Source organism: Aythya fuligula, chromosome 15 (assembly GCF_009819795.1).
Source record: "Aythya fuligula isolate bAytFul2 chromosome 15, bAytFul2.pri, whole genome shotgun sequence".
NCBI classification, from domain to species: Eukaryota; Metazoa; Chordata; class Aves; order Anseriformes; family Anatidae; genus Aythya; species Aythya fuligula.
In genome coordinates, this window is record NC_045573.1 from 828,746 (window position 1) to 847,878 (window position 19,133).

A 19,133-nucleotide genomic window follows, 5' to 3' on the forward strand; every position below is an offset into this window, starting at 1 on the left:
CAGGAGAGACCTCACAAGCAATTCAATAGATCTTCACATTGTTGTGACTCTAAGACTCGTGCCGTTATAAATAAATATCTCAGCGCTCTATCTAACAACAAGGTTCTGAAATTGCTTCTGGTATCAAGTATATACTGAGCGCTATCCACAGAATTCATTTTTTAGACTGCTTTGGAATTTTTGGTGGACAGATTAAAGAGCTGTAATTTGAAAATATTCTGTGCAAGTCAAGTCCATTTAACAATTACCCGGACATTATATTCACAATATCATTTTTAAATGCATCTTGAAGATTCTATATATATTATACAGATGCCAACAATAAAATGGAAAAAACAAACCCTGCTTATGCATATCATCAAAAAAAGGAAGACACACTGACAATGGGGGAAATCTGATCAATTTTCACAGTGTAATCATAAATTAATCTGAAAGTTTGGGACTGATTAACTGCCATAAGAAAGAAAAAAAGCAAGCTATGCAAAAACCAGCAACCACTTTAATTCAGGGTTTAAACATATTTCAAATGGCCCTAGTAAAAGTCTCCTGGCAAAAGAGCCTAGCAAACAAATTCTATTAGAGGATCTGATACTGTTATTATGTAAAAGAAACTATATTAAAAAGGTGTTTAGATTACAGAACTACCTAAATTGCAGACTCCCCTATGCAGTAGACAAGCACATTTTCAATTTATTTATTTTTTAACCCTTATAATTAACGTGAAATTAAAGGCCCAGGAAAAAAAAATACATAATAATTTTTAGTCTTATGCTGACGCTTTCCGAACTGCGGGAGTGAATTCAAAGCAGCACCTTACCTGCTTAGTTTTCTTTCGACTTCTTTGGTAGCTTTAGCTTCCAATTCTCTGGAACAGAAAGCGGTGTCGGTTTCCATGTCAACACAAATGCAGCAGAAAGCACAAAAAATAAAACCGCGGCGGGGCCGGGACCCACCCCGAGCTCCGCGGGCCCAGCCCAGGCCGCCGGTGCCGGCCGGGGGTTGCGCCCCGGGGCCCACCCCGAGCCGCCCTCGCCGCCCCCCCCCGCCCCGCAGCCCGCGCTCACCCCGCGCGGCAGCCCCGGGGCCGCTCCGTTCTGCTGCATCACCGGGGCCGCCTAACGGCCGCAGCCCGCACCTCCCGGGCGGCGGACCGGGACCGGGACCGGGACCAGGACCGGGAGCTCCGCGGGGCGCTGCCGGGGGCTCCGCCGCCTCCCTCCCGGCGGCCCTGCGGCGGGGGGACCGCGGGGATGCAGCCCCCGCCGCGCCCCCTGCCCGTGCCCCTGGCCCCGTCCCCGTCCCCGTCCCCTCCGGCTCCGCTCCCGGTGCCAGCCCCGCTCCGCCCCCCCCCCCCCCGCGGGGCGCCCCCCGCCCCGGCCCCTCCCCCGCCCGCAGCTCCCGGGCCCCGCCGCCGCCGCCCGGCCCCTCCCCTCCCCTCCCCTCCCCTCCCCTCCCCTCCCCTCCTCGCCCCCCCCCTCCCCTCTCTCTCCCCCCGCCCGCTACCTCATGTATGTAAAGTGCTCGGAGTCCGGCCCGGCGTGGCTGCGGCCCGGGCCCGGCGCTGTCGCGGCGGCTCTAGGCGGCCTGGGCCCGGCAGTGCGGAGCGGGAGGGCCCGGCAGCTGCAGCTGCAGCACCGCCGCCATTTCCTGCCTCCTCACCCGGCCGGCCCGGCCCCGCCGCGCAGGAAGCGAAACCCCCCCCGCGCCCCGCAGCGCTTCCGGGTCGCCGCGCTCCCCAACATGGCGCCCTAGCAACCGCCCTGGCAACGGGGATGGGGCCGCGAGGAGCCGCGTCCTGGCGCCCGGGCCCGGCCGTAGAGAGGCCTCGTCCTCCCCCGCCTGAGCTCCCCCCACACACTGGGCCGGTGCAGCGGGAGGAGACGGGCACCGGGTCTGGCCTCCAGGGGCCTGAGCGTCCCGTGTGAGGCCTGCCCCAGCCGCAGAGGGAGCTCGCCCCCGAGCTCACCCCGGGGTGCGGCCGCAGAGCCCTGACCCACCGAGTGCGGCTGTGGCAGCCCTCAGGCCTTGTTTTATCACCATGTTTGTTACTTATCCTGAAAATACAGAATCCCAACCACTACCTCATTGCAACAACCCATGGAAAAGAGCGGTTGTTTCCCTGAGGAACGCGGGATGACACACAAATAAGCAAATAACACACGTTACCAGCAATACTTTTCCCTATGTGGTATGGCTGTTTCTGTTCTCAGGCCAGTTCTGTTCTGAATGCCCAGTTCTGTTCTGAATTTTGGGGCGTCAATAACAACTGACTCTGATGGGAAAGAGGCATCAATGTCTAAATAAACACCATGACATGAGGTAGCCCTTTCTCTTATCCTTCCACAAGCTTCCTTAGGTTGAGAGAGGACACTGAAAAGCATCTAGTGTTCACAAACCTAGATAGAAATTCATTCATCTGAACAAATAAAAGATCTCTGTTTACGTTTTAGATTAAATTAACTTCAACACACGCAATAAAGAGAGAAGAATAGATAAGCCACACTCTGTTTTACTGCACTTGGTTTCGGTAAAAATATCACAGAAATTAATTTGGAGAAATTAAATCACTCAAAGAACTGACAGGGAATAATGGAAGAGAATTAAGAACGGTAATGCTGAGACAGAGTGAAGGTGAGATCAGATAAAAAGTCACCGTAAACAGAAGTGCATCCTTACAGGCACTTTTCTGTAGGAAAGGTAGAGATAGCATTGTAATTAGGCCTTTGTAGCCCAAATACTACAAATGAAAGAATTGGGAAGTTCCTCAAAAATGAAAGTGAAAAGATTCAATTTTCACTGTCCAAGTCTACAGAATAAACAATGGCAAGGAAGTATGTTTTTATATTTTAAGTTAGTTAGAGCAATTTATAGTGTTGTTACTTGCACGAATAATAAGCATATATAAGAAGATTGTTTGCAATAGTAGTTTTAAACTCGTGAGTCAGCTTAACATGCCTGCATTTGGAAACGTTATGGCTGATTTCTGTCCCCAAGTTCCAAAGCCTAGAGGATAAAATTCTTCGAAAGACGCAGATGCACCACTGTTTGCATACTGTATAAGAAAAGAGTAAATACAGATTAGAGGCTTCTTTTTAGACAAGTTGAACTGGAAAGGTATCAGCGCCATACCAAGTGTACTGATATCATACTTGTAGCTACATCTCTGCAAACCAATCTCAGAAATATAACGAGATATATTAGCTTTCAATATATTCTGTCTGGTCCCGGGCTAGGTTGTTTTGGTGCACAGCAAAGCTGTCATTCAGATGGCTGCTCGCTGGCATTCCTCATTTAGTTCTAAAGCACTAGTTAAAAATACCCTGGCAGTCTGAACAGCTACTGTTCAAGGGAATAATTGTTATTGTATGTGCCTACAGTAATGCTCAGGAATTTAATTTTCTTCTAAACTCCCTTCTACTGTTCAAATGGAAATAAGCATCATCCTGTCTGCTCTATTATAAGAGCTGCTGAGAAAAGTGGTGTTGTTGGCATAGGGAAGTCTTTGCTCTCTTCTTGCATCCAGCTTGCAACATTATTACAGACATTTACCAGCTCAGTTTCAATTGGCTTTTACCATTCTTATTAGTGTTAGTGAAAAAAATGAATGCCATTTCATTCACCTGTAAAATAAATGGACGCCCTGGACAAATGAGCAATTGTCTCTGGAAGTTTGCTGCAATATCACCTGCCTTTCTGCCAGCATGAATGGAGTATTTTTCAGCTGAAGAAGATCCTACATTATTAAAGATGAGCATTTATGACAATGCAGCCTAGCCAGTAAGGTTATTTTTGTCCTCTTCCTAGAGCTTAATGATATAGCTTGCATTGCTGTGAGCTGAACATGCACATGCATAAAGTGATAGTATTATGTTTCATGTACTTAAAAGGGCACTGACAGTTTGAAATTAGTTTCTCTGCTTCTATTAATAACTTGGAAGTTAAATTTGGTCTGGAGGTTTATTTTTCTTCCTATGAAAAAGTTTGGATTGTCATGTAATTATGTGTAAATGAAAGCTGTTATTTCCTGGCATCTGGATTCAGCTTTCTGTGACAGTTTCATTCACTGCAGTCCTGTTTCATCTGTTTTTAAAGGGACTGCACGCAATGTAGGAGGACTGTTGTTAAGTCTGTCCTCAGATAGGAAGGCTAATAAATGCATTACTCTTATTATGACATTTTGTTAACTGTGTTATGCCTCTGTCAATAAAATTCATAATCAAGGTCAGTAGTTTTCTTTATTATTTTAATTTGTTCTCTAATTTTATTTATGCACATGCTTCCAGCAGTTAGACTGCTGTAGCAATTCCTTCCATTCTGTATTGTAAATATTACAATTTGTTGTACATTATCAGCAAATCTGCTGCGTTAACTATCCCCCTACTTCCTATGCCAACATCTCACACCAACATTGCGATCCTAAATCTTTCACCCTCACAACTAACACTTTATTTCAGCTATGTTCTTCCAGCTATGAAACTGGCTGCTTCACTGCTGGATACACTGGTGAAAATACGGCAAGTCAACAACCCTCAAATAAAAAGAACGTTTTCTTCAAGAAGCAGCAAAAGGACTGTTAGTCAAGCTGCCACACTTAACAGGCCACAGCAATTGGGTGGAAGTGGCGCTAGATAGCCTCTCCTTGTTTTAAATCCTGCCAGAGATGCAGAACTGCATATTGAGAGGCCTTCTGTTCTGAATTCGGACTTCATCATTCAACTCATCAGCCACACAGCGGCTGTTTGGAATGTGCATGACAGGGTAACACGGGACACCCTTTAACTACGCTGGTTCTCCCCATTTGCCAACAGACACAACACAGGATGGTGATGAGATGCTATAGGAGAACTGTGCTGGAGCTTGTGCTATAGTTACTTCTTCTGAGCTCCTGTTGCCCCTTCTGATTGCCACAGTGCTCGTAAGAGCAAAGCAAGCCAGTTTTGCCACCTCCAGAATTGGCGCCAGTGTTAGCCACCCTTGCCCTTAGATTTGAAGTTTTGTTGAGCATAAGGTTATTTGGAAGAGAAGATCTGGGTCACTTTCTGTCCTGCTCGCTACATTTTTTTGTTTCATTCTTTCTTCTTTTTCTCTTGTGTTCATTAGAGCTTGGACCTCCAGGCTTCTTGTTTCAGCCAGCAAAAGGACAGTAAAATAACACCCTGCACTTACAGGGGTGTGTGTAACCATCTGGGTTGGGAGCAGCTGAAGGGCAGAAAAGTCTTTAACATCCATTATGAAATGTCATAATTATGAAATGTCGCTTCCTTATGGGCTCACTGTCTCTAGGAAGCCACCGTTTTCACAAGTGGGTGAAGGAGTACTTCAGGTGCTGCATGCAGGGAGGAATCCAGCCAGTGCTGCCAGTGAACCTTCCTCCACACCCTCCACTGGTGTGCTCAGAACGGCAGAGGCATTCCAGCACGTTTACAGGCAGCGCCCAACATCCACCCAGGCTGATGTCCAAAGCACTTTGATGTGGTGTAAGGTTGTTCGGTCAGATGTTTGCCAGCTGGGCCTGCTGGAGACATCCGTCTGTCCCCTTCCCCATCCCTGCAGAGATGGGCAGTGCTTGGGAGCGGTGCCTGCGGCTCCCCACCTCTCCCTCTCCTGGTGGCGGAGCAGCGGCCATAGGGAGTGCAGGGGGCAGAGCAGCCCGCAGAGGACGGCCCCGCTGCTCGCCTTGATGCTGGCGAGGGATGAGGGCGATGGCTGCTTGGTGGGGAGAGCCCTCCTGCAGCACCCACCTGCCCCCAGCAAGGTGAGAGGTTGGGGATTTGGGAAACATTACGTTGTGTCCTTGTAGCGCTGAGGTTCATCTGGCGACTGCTTTCCTGGTGTGTATTTGAATGTCCCCATAGCACTACAGTCATATGTGAAATTAGAAATAATGGAAACAAATACTCAAGGGCTCTGCTTCCAGGCAGCTGCCAGTGATGGATCTTTACAGTTACATTTTCACCAGTCGGTAAACATGGCCTTCTGGTCACTGATCCCCAGATATCTTTTCCCAACAACAGCAGCTACCATCTGCCCCCTGCCAGCCTGGCACACATCTGGATTCTCCAGTCTTCAAGTTCCCCATTAACTTTTTAATTAGGATTTTTACATAATCAGAGCGAGAGAGTGAACTGCAAGAGAGAGAGAAACGTACTGACTAAAAACAGTTAAAAACGAGCTGGCGCCATTTCAGAGTTTCCCCTTCCCTCCACCCTTCCCCTTTATCTGTGTTTGCTGTCAAGGCTTCATGCAAAATGAAGCTTCAGCGCGGCATTCTAAAGCCGACACATTAGAAAATACTTTCTGCTTAATGTCTGGGGAAAATAAAGCAAGGGGCTCCTTTTATAAGTCGGCATGAGAAGCGCAGGCCTGGGAATGTGGAGAATTTGCCGTCAATAACCCTTTGCCGCTTGTTACATTCAGCATCATTATACAGAATGAAGAAGCTGTCATGAGCAAAACAGATTGTTTTCAAAATTGCACTTGACTTAAATAATCTAAATGAGCTGATCTGACAGACAAGGGAAAACAGTCTTCTTGTTCACAGAGAGGCTCTCTGTGTTACTCTGCTAGGAGGCTCCTCTTCTTGTTCATTGTAGAGGTTTTATTTACAGGATGCATTTTTAGAACGATTTAAAAATAGCTTAGCCGATGGTAAGAGGTGGTAATATAAAGGCACTGAAGAAGCAGTTCTTGCTCATAAACACATTGCCCGCCCAGGAGCAGCTCAGGCAAGACAACTGGACTATTTATGTTAGACATCTGGGTCTCTGTAGGATCCTTAATTAGGAGGAAGAAACGCAAATGACAAAGTTGGAAGGTGCTAACAGAAAGTGTTCAGCTTGCCTTCCACACAGACCTGGAAAACAGCTCCTGAAATCTTAGGCGAAGGCTCATGATTAAGCAGTCAGTGCCTGTTTCACAGGCTGCAGTAGCAAACAATCATTAGATCTGCGCTCAGGAAAAGAAAATTTGCTGCCTTGCCTCCAGGCTCCAAGTGCCTTTCCAGCATTATCACCATTACACAGAGTGATCAGAGCGGGGGAGAGCAGGCACTTGGGGTTATTAAATGAGAATTTAATCCTACCCTTTAAATCAGCAAAAAATTATAAAAGATAAAGAATTTCCCTGTGTTTTAAAGCTAGTCCAACTTGCTTCCCCTGATCTGTGCTTGGGAAGGCTGCCAACTGTAAAATGGAATCGCTGAGCCTGAATTTCACTCTGCATCCAGCCAATTACGCCGTCCTCACATCCCCTGGTCTCTTAAGTGGCGCAGTGCAAGAGACGTTTCCAATCTTTATTTACCAAGGCTGCATTGCACTTGGGAAGAAAATTGCACTCGGGGTTCCATCGCGCCCTCCCCTCTTTGCCCCTTCCCCATCATCTGCTCCCATCCACGGCACGGCTGGGCACTGGCGCGGGTCCCCAGGCTGTGCCCATTCCAGAGCTGGCTGGGTCACTGCGAGTGGTCAGCTGCTTTGCTGCCGTGGCTCTTTCTAGTTTATTTGTAGGTTTTTTGCTAAATATAAATAAAAATCCAGAGAGTAGCGCGGCACTACTTGGAGAGGCACAAAACAACAAAATGGTGTCCTCCACCACCTGGCAGGAACACGGGGATGAAGCACGCAGGGAGAAGTGCTCCGTCCCTCCTCCTGCCCCGACCAGCGCCACAGGGAGCACCAGGAGCGGCGCAGCCGTGCTGTGGGGACAGCCACTGCTGCAAAGGGACGCTGCCGGGGCCGGCTGCCGGCTGCAGCGGGGTTTGTGTGCGCTGCCTGCCGCCTCCTGCAGCCGCAGCACAGCTCCTCAGCAGCAGCGCTCGCTGGCTGGCCAGCCCAACAGGCACTCAGCACAGCACAGCGCGGTCCGATGGCAGATTTCACCTCTGCTGCACTCCTCTCTGACAACAGCAGAGAACACCTGGGGCGTGGAGGATGCGCTGTACAGTAGGCCGCAGTGTATGAATAAAGTCACTTACAGTCTCTGGAATGACAAACAAGTGCACCCAGAAGTGCAGGGAGACATGTGGCTGTACAACTATTTATATACAAGACCTGGTTTAATGCTGGCCCTGTAAAATGGCTTCCTGCCTCAGACAGATGGGTGCGTAACCGTGGCCCTACTGAGGGGCAGCTGCATGGCCACACTTTTCTCTCACCTTTTGACATCAGTATGTACCTGGGGACCCTCGCTCATATAATATTTATTTTATTTTTTTTTTTAACAATTAGGATTTTTTTCTCAGCCTTCTCTTTAAACTAGAGCTTCAGACCCCAGCGGACCTGACAGGTCACGAATGGCCGTGTCTGCCCGTGTCTGCTGGTGGCTCTCCACTGCCTTGCCCTGCCTGGCTTCTCCCCGTCAGGCCCAGCCTGCTCTGAATACCCTCTGCAGGGCAGAGAGAGGAGGCACTGGGATGGGATCGGAGAGGAGGGGAACTTGGCATTCCTAACAGTTGTTCATAAGCAATTTCCTAAACTGGGAGGTAGGAAACACATCTAGGCTGACACCGTGACTCCTGTGAAATGTGTCGTGGGAACTGCAGCGCTGGAGTGGTTTCCATCTCACCACAATGATGCAGTAAATTACTTAGGAGACTGTCTGAGGTTTAGCAAGATGAAAGGTCTTTGCTGCCAGACCTTTGAGGCCAGCAGCTTCGTGCCCACTTCCAGCTGCAACCCAGCGCAGCAGCAGCCAGGCTGCAGATGTGGGATGACACCAGAGGCTCCTGTCCCGCCTGCTGCCCGGTGCAGCGTGGCCACCTGCAGGACCTCACCGCCGGGGCAGCATCCCTGGGGCAGGGGCAGGGTGGGCGCACCAGGCTGGGCAGGTTTGGCTCCATGGTTGGGCTGGCCCCCAGGGTCCCACCCGGGGGCTCCTCTTTGACCCCAGCAGCTTTTCTGCCACCCAGAGCTGGGATCTCAGCTACCGGGTGTGCGGTGCAGCAAATCCAGCTGCAGCTGAGCCTCGTGGTCAGGGCTGCTCTGGGAAGGGCACGTCTGACCGCGCAAGGAAATCGCAGACACACCCAGGCAGCGGCAGAGAGAAGGAGAACGGCTCCACCCTGCTTGCCCCGCCATCGGGCACCCCACAGCCGCTGCAGGCCCGTGGTCCTCTGCCGGGCTCTGCCCGGGGCAGGCAGCAGCCACAAGCCTGCCCCACATTTTGGAGCACAGCAGCGAGGCCGCGTGCCTGCATCGCTCAGCTCCCGCAGAACAAAGGCAGCTGGGGAAGGACGGGCTGGCTGCCTGCCAGCGCGCAGCGCACACAAAGGCTGCGGGCACGGTGCGGCACTTGGCGGTGTGCAGCGGGGGAATTGGGATGGAGACCGCGGGGCAGAGCCCCTGGGGCAGCGGGTGGGCAGGGGGCAGGCAGGGATGGAGCAGGCAGGGATGGAGCGGGCAGGGATGGAGCGGGCAGGCAGCAGAGGCACCATCCCCATCCTGATGGGAAGCTCGGTCTCTAGCAAAGTGTCAGACAGTGGGTGGAAAGCTGTGGGAAACGGAGGTGAGCCCCGAGCCCCCTGGGGACTGTGACAAAACCTGGCTTTGTACATTCAGATCATTAAAAATTCAGCTTTTAGTCTCTATTGTACTCATGGGTTAGGTGATTAGTAACTTTCCCCAGCTGTCCCCAGCTGTATAAAATGCACTCTGGCCTGGCAGATATCATGGGGAGAAGTGAAAAGGCAGCATCCTTACAGAGTGACAGAGGGTGAGTTTCCAAGGGTAAAGGTTTGAATAGCAGAGTGTGTTTGAAGGTAAGATTGGTGTCCTACGGAGGACTTCCTGGAGTCAGGGAGGATGGTTTTCAGAAAACTTCATGGAATTCACCAAAGACCCTGCTGGGCAGCTCTCAGTTACGTGGGAAGTAAATTGTTGCTACAGCGCAGGTGTGTGATGGACATTGCCTGGAGGATTCCTGGACCCACTTTCTTGGCTACAGACCCGCAAATAACTCTCAATGGTAAACTCACAACATCTCTCACACAGCAGGGTTTGTAGGTGTATTGTCAGTGCCATATTTGTCTGCTAAGGAAAGCTTTGTGCTTGCCTAAGCAAATTAGAGAGTCAGTGCAATCTAGCAGATAGACTGCAATCTCCTGTACAGATTGCACAGAGATATGTGTGCACCTACAGCTTAGCTGCTGACATTATTTGCTAGTCTAAGGGGAAGGCAAGCACAATGAATTGCATCCTTCAAGCAGGCAGTGAAAATGAGGGGGAATCCAAGAAGGAATTATCGTCCCCACTCGTTTCATCAATGCAAAAGTTGTCTGTGGGAGGAATTGCTTTAATTGGTTTGCTAGTCTGTCCCAGGCAGTGCTACATACAGAACAACTAATTCAGCAAATCCATCTCCTTCTCAGCTCCTGAATTATTTGCATAAGGGTTTAGCAGTCTCTATTTAGAATTATTTCAACAACTTCTGGCTGGCGGGCTGCTCTTTGAGGCTTTGTGGCCATGAACACTGTGCGTCTGATAGCTGTGCAGGCAATCTACCACGTAAAGCACAAGAACCGCACGGGGCACGGGCTGGATCCAGCCGAGTGTGGCGTGATGTGGGTGGGGGCCAGGACCCCCCGGTGGCTGCAGCCCCACAGCCCCTCCACTAACACTGCCTGCTGAGGCTGCCACCAAACCGTGAGGCCAGGGAAGGGAGCGAAAGTGGCCACTGCTTCCTGCCGGGCAGGTGCAAAAGCCGCCCCTCTGAGCCTGTTGGTTCCCGTGTTTTGCCCATCCCCGGTGAGCTGGGAGCTTGGCAGGGCTTGTGCAGGTCCCCCCATGCCCCGCCAGGACTGGGGACAGCCACGCAGCACGGGGGGCTCACAGCAGGCAGCCCACGGGGAAATCAATCCTGCACACTTTTCACACCAACAGCACAACACCTCCGGGGTGGCAGCCTGCACCCCACTTCCCAGAGCAGGGAAAGAGGAGAGACAGAACATCATTTTTTAAGCAAAGGGAGACACCCAGGTGCTACCGTGATGAGAGCTATATAAATAGCCAGAAAGACAGATTAGACAGAGCAAAGCATGCTGTCAGCACACAACAAATAATAAACGAAGGGTAAGAATCCCCGGGGAGGCACTTTTCTAATAAATGACATTTTGATCTATAGCTTTAACAACTCGTCCCAAGCCATCATGTACTGAATTAGGAAAAGGAAACCCGTAACCTGCCCTGTCAGTCCTGAAGAGGGTCAGAGAGGCATAAATATAGCTATGGAAAGGTAATGAAGACATTTACTGCGCTTGCAGAGTACCCATTCCGTGAGACTACCTTGTCAGCTTTACTGCTGACAAAAATACCCAGCTGGTTCTCTATTTCCAACAGTGAACCACCAGTGCTCCCTGCAACCCCAACCCCACAGCCTCAGCGCCCTGGAGCCAGCTCAGCCTGGGCTGTTTCACTCCCTGTGTCCCAACCCCACAGTCTTCACTACATATGCAATGAAACAAGAGCAAACCCAAACAGATTATCTTCACGCCTAGTGCAGTTAACTCCTTCTGGTGGGCTAACATCTCCAGGCAGGTGTTTTTCCATTTCAGTCCCTGCTATCCTTGCAAATGTTCAGGAAGCCGTCGCAGTTTCCCGGTGATGGTGATGAACCACAGTGTGTGTGTGTGTGTGATGGGGACGGGTGAGCTCCGTCCCCACCAAATCAATTAGGAAACACCTTCTCACAGCCGCCTGTGATCGGCTGTCTCTGGGACCCATTTGTTCTTGTGTGGCAATCAAAACTTAATTTATCTTATTTTAATTAAAGCTAAAATATTCAGTAGCCTTCGATTTCTCTCATGGCTTTGCAGGAGAAAAAAAAAAAAAAAGAATTAAAAAAAAAAGGCAGGAGAATAAAGTGACATGATAGAAAGAAAGGCCTTTGAAATAAACATGTGCTGGTTCTGTTGGCTTTTATTTAATATGTAGCCCTTTTCTTAAAAGAAATAATTATGTTTCAAAACCTCCTTTCCCCGTTCAGAGAGCTGCCTCTTTCCACATTAATGCTATTTGCATGCGCCATCTCCTCCTACCCTTCAATAATTTAAACCTTCATTTTTTATTCACTCAGTTGTCAGATTCATTTACATATCATATATCTATATTTAACACTGAGTTCACTCGCCTCTTTTTTTTTTTTTTTTAAACAGGAAATAGATTTCCCTTCTAATTTAACAACATCTCGGGGAAAGGCTGGCTGTAAAGAGAACATTACTTACATCTGTGTCAGTTACCCCAGACTCTAAACTGCCTTTTGATAGCAGCCACAAATGCTGACCTGGGCGTGCAGCCCCGAGCCTGCGTGGCCTTCTCCTGCACAGGACCCTGACAGAACCGTGCTGCTCCTCCTCCTCCTCCTCCTCCTCTTCCTCCTCCTCCTCATTGCCCGCCCTGTGTGGGGCTAGGGGACTGCATTTGGCAGGGACAGCTCCTTGACTTCCTCTCAAGTATTTACTGTGCTTTGACAGATCTGCCTTTATTAATAGCTTGATGCAATTAACATGATTGCTGCTAACACTTGATTAATTGTCACTTTTGCTGCCTGCCTGCTCGCAGGCGGGGTGGAGACGCGTTGGGCAGCCCCGCCAGCCTCCTTGGATGGGGTGCTCCTGTCCCATGGCCCACGAAGCTCCCGTGTGGCCCCAGGGGACCAGTGGCTGGTGGCTCGGCTGTGCCCAGCACCTCAGGGCAGCCTCTGCCCGCGCAGCCACCCCCCAAGTGATGGGGAAGGAAGGGGGGGAGGCAGGAGGTGTGCTCGGGCAGCAAGGCAGGGAGTGGGTGCTGGGGGTCCCGGGGGGGAGCACGGTGAGCTGTGGCACCTCCTGAGGGTGGGGAGAGTGGGGGCATAGCGGGATGCTCAAGCCCCGTCAAGGAACAGGTTGGTTAGGGACGGACACAAGCACACAGCAAAGCAGAGAGCTCAGCGGATCCATCCTGGGTGCAGGGCCTACGAGGAGCTTCCCGGTCCTGCCTGCTTTGGGAAATCTTGCTCCGTGAGCACCTTGGCCTGAGCAAAGATGTGGCCATGTCCCGACAGAGCAGCCTCGTGGCGCTGGGGTAAGGACACAGCAGTGCCCAACCTGCCCTACAGGTGCTGCATGAGGGGAGCAAAGCGTTCCATGCGGATCAGCTTGAGACCTAAGGAAAACAAACAGCACTACAGGCAATTTGAAGGAGAGGACATGAATCAGAAAGGGGTAAATCAAAGAGTCGGTCACTGAGGAGAGGCTCACATCTCCCTCGCTCACTTCCTACATTACTAGAAAAAACAGTAAGCTGATATCAGACAAATGAGCCCTCTGGACCCAATTTTTCAAGTTAATGAGCTCCCCTCGCAGCTCTTCCCCGGGTTGGAGACTCCCAGCACCTACCCTTTGCCACAACTTCTAATGAGCGAAGCCACCACCATCTATCTCAATATCTGGAGGCGACGGCTTCCGTCTGCATCGCTTGGGATTTGCCCGCTGCCCTTGGTGCGTGGGGACGGGTGCTGCCGGTGCCGGGCAGCGCTGCTGTCCCCAGTGCCACCGGGGCCATGGCACCGCGGTCCCCAGGGGCCGGCGCTGGCCCCGCTCAGCTCCCACCTTGCCGGGTCTATCAGCGTCAACCTGCAGCTGAAGCTGTGCCCGCCTGGCTCAGAATAACCTCTTGTTTCGGGAGGAAATTGCTTTTCTTGCCCCCAGGAACCTCTCCGCAGTCTTCATTGGGAGATTTGGAATGGACTTGGGAGTGTTATTAAAATTCCCCCTTGTGCTTGCCCTTTGCAAGGCTGTGGAGAGGGAAGAGTGGGAGGTGCAGGACTGGGCCCTGGCACCCGCACCGCTCTCCTACTATTATGCTTAAATTAACAGGGATTTTTTTGTAAATTGAAGACTAATTTTCTCTTGGGAATTGATCATTAAATTACAGAATACTAATGAAAATTTACAGCATCTGGAGAAGAGCAGGGGGGAGGGGCAGAAGCTGCATTTTGTTATGTTTTTGTGTTTGTTTTTTTTTTCCTCCCCTTTTTGCTTTTTTCCCCTGCCCAGCTTGCCATGGCCGTAGCAGGAGGGAAGCTGCAGCAGAGGGGCGGATGGGCAGGGGCTCAGCGGGGGCTGAGCCCACCAGCACACACAGCAACGCAGGCGGGGGCGCAGTGAAACCAGAGCTGCCCCTCTGCAGACCCCGAGGGGCAGGGCTGCAGCCCCCGCATGGCTTGGCACCGCTGCACTGGGGCTGCTGGGGGGCTGCTGGGGGGCTGCTCCTGTGCCCACCGCCCCCCCGGGCTGCCCATTGCCCCGGTAACGGCGCGGGCTCTCCATGCAGTGCGTGGCGCGCTCGCTGAGGAGCAGCGGCTGCGCTCGGCGGCCGTATTTTTCCAGTCGAACTCAATTTCTTTGGAGCGACGAGGCTCAATAGATCTGGGAGTGTGGAAGCGAGGAGCTGCCTTTCGGGGAGGGGACGCTTGGGAGCATTATGTCTGGGGGGCTCGGAGTGAGGAAATGCAGATTTCTTTATTGCTTTGATCATACATAATTTAAATATTCAAACTACTCTGGAATTCATTGAATTATACATGAATTGCACAGGCAGCATTTCTGTAACTCCTGAAAGGCATCAATTTTTTTCCCCCCTCTCTCTTCAAAACCTTGTATAACCTTACGATATTTATTTATTTATTTATTTAACCCAAATCAGTTGCATCCCGAATCACCTTGAGAATGGCACCCGCGCCAGCTGATAATTCCCCTGAATTAATGAGTGATTTAGAGCCCACGGTTTGCCGTTGGCTTTGGCTCGACGTGCCCCCTGGTGCCGGTGAGCGCAGCCTCGCGGTGCAGCAGCCCCTCCAGCCCCACGTCCCCCTGCCCACACTGTCACCCGAGGCCACCTCGTCCCCAGGCCACCCTGGTGTGAGACACAGTGGGAGGAGAGCCTCTGCTGCTCCCAGTGAGCATCCTCACCATGCGGGAGGAGCTGCACTATCATCTTTCCCCGGCTTTGCCACGACACAGCAGGCAGGAGCCCTGACCCCTGTGCCTTTGGCTGTTCTTGGTCACAAAGCTCTGGGCACGGTGGTCGTGCAGGGGGCTGAGCAGAGGGCAGTGAGGCCAGGGAGCAGAGCCCAGAGCCTCAGTGACTGCCACAGCAAAACTCCTCTCATCTGGGGAGCCCAGAGCCAGAGCTGCGTACACTACCCCCAGGGCTGGCTGTGCGTTAGTTTCTGTTCATACCAACACAGATCTAAAAGTAAAGTGGGGCCAGAAACATCTAAATATAGATTCACAGCAGTGCTGTGGCTCTGGCAGGTTCTTCACGTGCACTGGGAGCCCTAGACTGACCCCAAATTATGGAGCTGCCTTTGCTGCCGTGCCCACACAGAGCCTGCCCCGGCTCACTGCCGCCTGCCCTGGCCACAGCAGCACCTTCTGCTGGAGCAGAGGGCACAGGGCACGGTCCCACTGTCACACAGGTGGGCAAGGAGATGCTGTGGGACACGGCAGCAGCAGAGCCTCCCAGGTGCTGCCCTCCTGCAGGTCTCACCTTCAGAGACACGGCAGCATGGGACATGCTGCCTGCACCTGGCCCTCAGGTGTGCTAGCTAGCCCAGCAGCCGGCTGTTTTGGGAGGGTCGGAGCACTGCCAGTAGGGCTCCGCAGGTGGCTGTGAAGGCGCAGCGTGGCTGGCAGCACAGGGTGCCACTGGCAGCAGCTTCTTGCCTGGGACGGGTGGGCAGGGGGGGCCGGGGTGAGCAGCAGGCTCCCACCAGCAGTGGGGCTTGGTCTGCGTCTCCTCCAGCAGAGAGCTGCAGCCAGGCTCATGGAGACAGCGATGCTGCTCTGAAAACCAGCCAGGAGCTGACGAGGAGCAGGACTGCAGAGAAGTTTCCTCATTCTGAGGAGGTGCTGCCATGCGAACGCTGGGCCAGGCAACTTGCTCTCTTTTGCACCTTGTTTCGCTGCCTCACGTCCCTCCTGGTGCATCCCAGCACTGAGAACTCGCTTTCCCAGGGAGTCTCGTGGGAAGCGACCACAAACCCTGATGAGCTGGGACAGAACTGGGACGTGTGTTCACTGGGGAGGAAAACATTAGGTAGATAGCACAACCAGACAAAACCTCGCCTTGCCTGTACCAGAGCCTAGGATGCATCAATTAAAGCCTGAATGAGAAACACCTTCCTTCCTGGGCTGACAAACCCACGAGCATACCCTGTTGCTTCCACCAGACCCAGTAACAGCTTCCAGGCATGGACAAAGCCAGGCAGAGCTTCTGCACTGTGCAGGACCCATGGTTCTGGTGGGAACACTTTCAAGCCCCAGAAAGCTCCCTGGGGAGCGAAGGAGAGCTGGAAGAGAAGCAGGGATGCGCGGCAGCCCTGTTTGCAGTCTCTCCCTTGTTAGCTCACTCTTCATTATCCTGCTCTACCCTTTTAATTTCTCTCTAAACTCAACCAGTTATTGCTGTTCAAACTGAAATAATTAATTGGAACAAAATTGCCACTGTAGGAGAAAAGAATGATTAAACCCATCCAGCGGACAATGGGGCAATCATAGCCTAAGCATCTAATTACAGGGTTAGAGAGTGTGGATGCGGGGATAATAACAGAGCCTTTTGTAAACTGCATTGCTGGATGAGCGGGGAGGAGGGTCTGTGCTTGACTTCACTCCAGGTTCAGTGCATGATTCCTGGAGTAAAGATACAAATGCGAGAATAAAAGATCATTATGGAGTGAATACCCACAGAGGTCTGCTGGAGAAACAAGAGCAGCAGGAAGCATAAACACCTCTCCGCAGCTCCCCGTCTGCGCTGCGCATGGGAGCTGCTCGAGATCGGTGTGATGACGGGGAGGATGGTCACCAAGACACTCACTTGTTGGAGCACAAACAATGGCGAGTTTAACTGTCTCGGTTATGTTTAACGTGTGTACACACGCGTGTCCGCGGACAGTGCCTCATTGGGAGATGCTGCCAGGATCACACTAAGGAAGCCCAGCGGGAGCACAGCAGCCCAGCCAACCTGAGGTTGTCCCCAGGGTGGTGCAGAACCATCACTAACCATCTCGAGACGGTCCAGGCAGCAGGAAACTGAAGGTAAATCCTTTGTTCAGAGCCCCTCTGCCCTGCCAGGCTGCCACGTGAGCTCAGCCGCCAGTGTGCCCCGCACCCCGTCCTGCCCTCCCCGCTCACACCACACATTAAAACACATTTAGCAGCCAATCAGGGACCTGTGACTTCTCTTAATAAAGACATTTTTCATCTCCCCAATCTCAATGAGAGCGAGTTTAAAGTGGTGTGAAATTGCAAACGGTCACGGTGCGCTAGTGGCTGAGGCTTCCCTAGGTATCCCAGCAAATGGAGTTCAAGCTGCCCAAAGCATATAAATCTTGAGCAACTCCAAGTCACTTTCAGTAATAGTTCATTTTCTGATTTAATTTTGACTGTGACCAGAGCTTCTAAAAGGCGTTTTCAGCAATGGGCTTGTCCTGGGGGAGGGGTGAATCCCAAGAGCTACATGTAGAATAAAGGAGGCTCCTCCCCACCTCACGACCAAAGCCCAGGGCAGGACCACTTGGCGTTGATCTCGACGAGGTTTCACTTCAGGCAAAGCTCCAGGCAGATCCCATCCAGGGGATGCGGATGGGGAAGACCACACTTACCCTGACCCATGCACAGTGCTCTGACACGAGGCAGGGTGCACACATCTGCCCAAACTCAGCATGCTCCCCAGCCATGGCAGGTTTATCTGCTGTGCTGTTTCCTTCTCAGTGCACCCTGGTGCCAGGGAGGAGGTCTCAGCAACAAGGACAAGGGGCTGTGCTGGACCACACCGGTGGAGCCGAGCTCCCCCTGTGCTATCGGGAGCGCCTTGCTCACCGCTGCCTGCCTGAGAGGGGAATTCACGCTCCAAGTAGCTTCAGGACAAATAAATAAATACACAGCAGGACCCGGGGAGAGAGCTCATCAGTAATGAGCCTGGGCTCCTGTGTCCCAGCCCGCCCTCATCATGCCTAATTTATGGCTGACTCCGCTCCATTTCCCTGCCACTTCCAGCAGGCGGGCGCCTTTCTGCCCGGGCAGCCGCCGGTGCCACCAGGTGCCCCCGCTCCCTGCACTGCCTCCCCGCTGTGTGGTGACTGGTGACTGCTGCAGTGGCTGAGTGGTTTCAGTGGTGCCAGCCCATCCCATCACCCTGTGCTTGCTGTGCCTTACCTACTACTTTGTGCCAGCCACCTTGTGCATTTCTGCACGCCAGCACACGGGATAGCAAACCTGGCCTGGTGCGCAACTGTGCCAGCACCAGGACCAGTGGTACTGGCTGGGGCCACTCCAGTCTCCCTGTGGGAGAATTATCCTGGCTAACACATGAATTTGTCACACCAGGGGCTTTGCTGGCCATGGCACAGTGATGGAGCTCGCCCTGCGGACGGTCAGAGCAGGGGCTGCAGGGCAGCGCAGGCAGAGCGCGCTTCTGGAGATCCATCACAGCAACCTGGCAGGGACTGTGCGGCTCCGGCTGGGTGCCAGCTGCAGCCATTGGCATAATTAAATCAAGGTCCTGCAGAGCCAAACAGCCCCAGCTGCCCCGTGGTGTGCTGGTGCTGCTCTCCTCTGCCTGGCACTGTGCACAATGCCTCCCTGCTGGCCCCAGGATAGCCGGTGGGGAGGCAGCACCCGAGAACTGCCAACCCAGGCTGCATGGAAATTGCAACCGGTGGTCGGGAAGCATCACTGGAAGGACTTCAGTGCGAGCAGAAGGACAATACCCCATCAAAGACATGGCTGTTTGTGGGACTGCCAGAGCTGAATTACGTGAAAAAGCAAAGAAACAAACCCTTGCAATCAAACTCATGACAAGAAGGAAAAAAAACGACCAGAGTAAAATCAATGTTCATGCAATCAAGCAGCAACCATTCGGAAAGGAAAAGCAGCTGCCTTACTGTTCAAAGTCTTCTTGCACCAGAGGGTGGAAGGCCTCTTCTTGGCACTTAAAGGGCGGTGACTCTTCTCTGACCTTCACGGAAACAAAAGACAGGAGAGGTTTCAGCTCGGCTGCGGCAGGGAGCAGAGCCCCGAGGCCGAGATGCAGCCAAGGTGCAGCTCCTGTGGGGCTGCCGCTGCCCAGGTCCCAGAGCTGCAGTGACAGGGGGGATGAGGG

At 52.2% G+C, this 19,133-nt stretch overlaps 1 protein-coding gene across 9 annotated transcripts in view; it reads right to left on the reverse strand.

Annotated features, from left to right (window-relative positions):
- TNRC6A (trinucleotide repeat containing adaptor 6A) overlaps positions 1-19,133 on the reverse strand; it is an 81,790-nt gene that overhangs the window by 48,797 nt on the left and 13,860 nt on the right. For 7 of the 9 annotated variants that reach the window (XM_032197834.1, XM_032197829.1, XM_032197831.1 and 4 more), the window contains exons 1-2: positions 1,504-1,665; positions 818-865 (exon numbers count right to left, since the gene is read on the reverse strand). In XM_032197834.1, coding sequence (XP_032053725.1) covers positions 818-865; positions 1,504-1,508 — 53 coding nt within the window. In that variant the 5' untranslated portion in view covers positions 1,509-1,665. Of the gene's footprint in view, positions 1-817; positions 866-1,064; positions 1,086-1,503; positions 1,666-18,915; positions 18,990-19,133 lie in introns of those variants that run through there. The other 2 variants (XM_032197830.1, XM_032197833.1) reach the window with 2 other exon arrangements.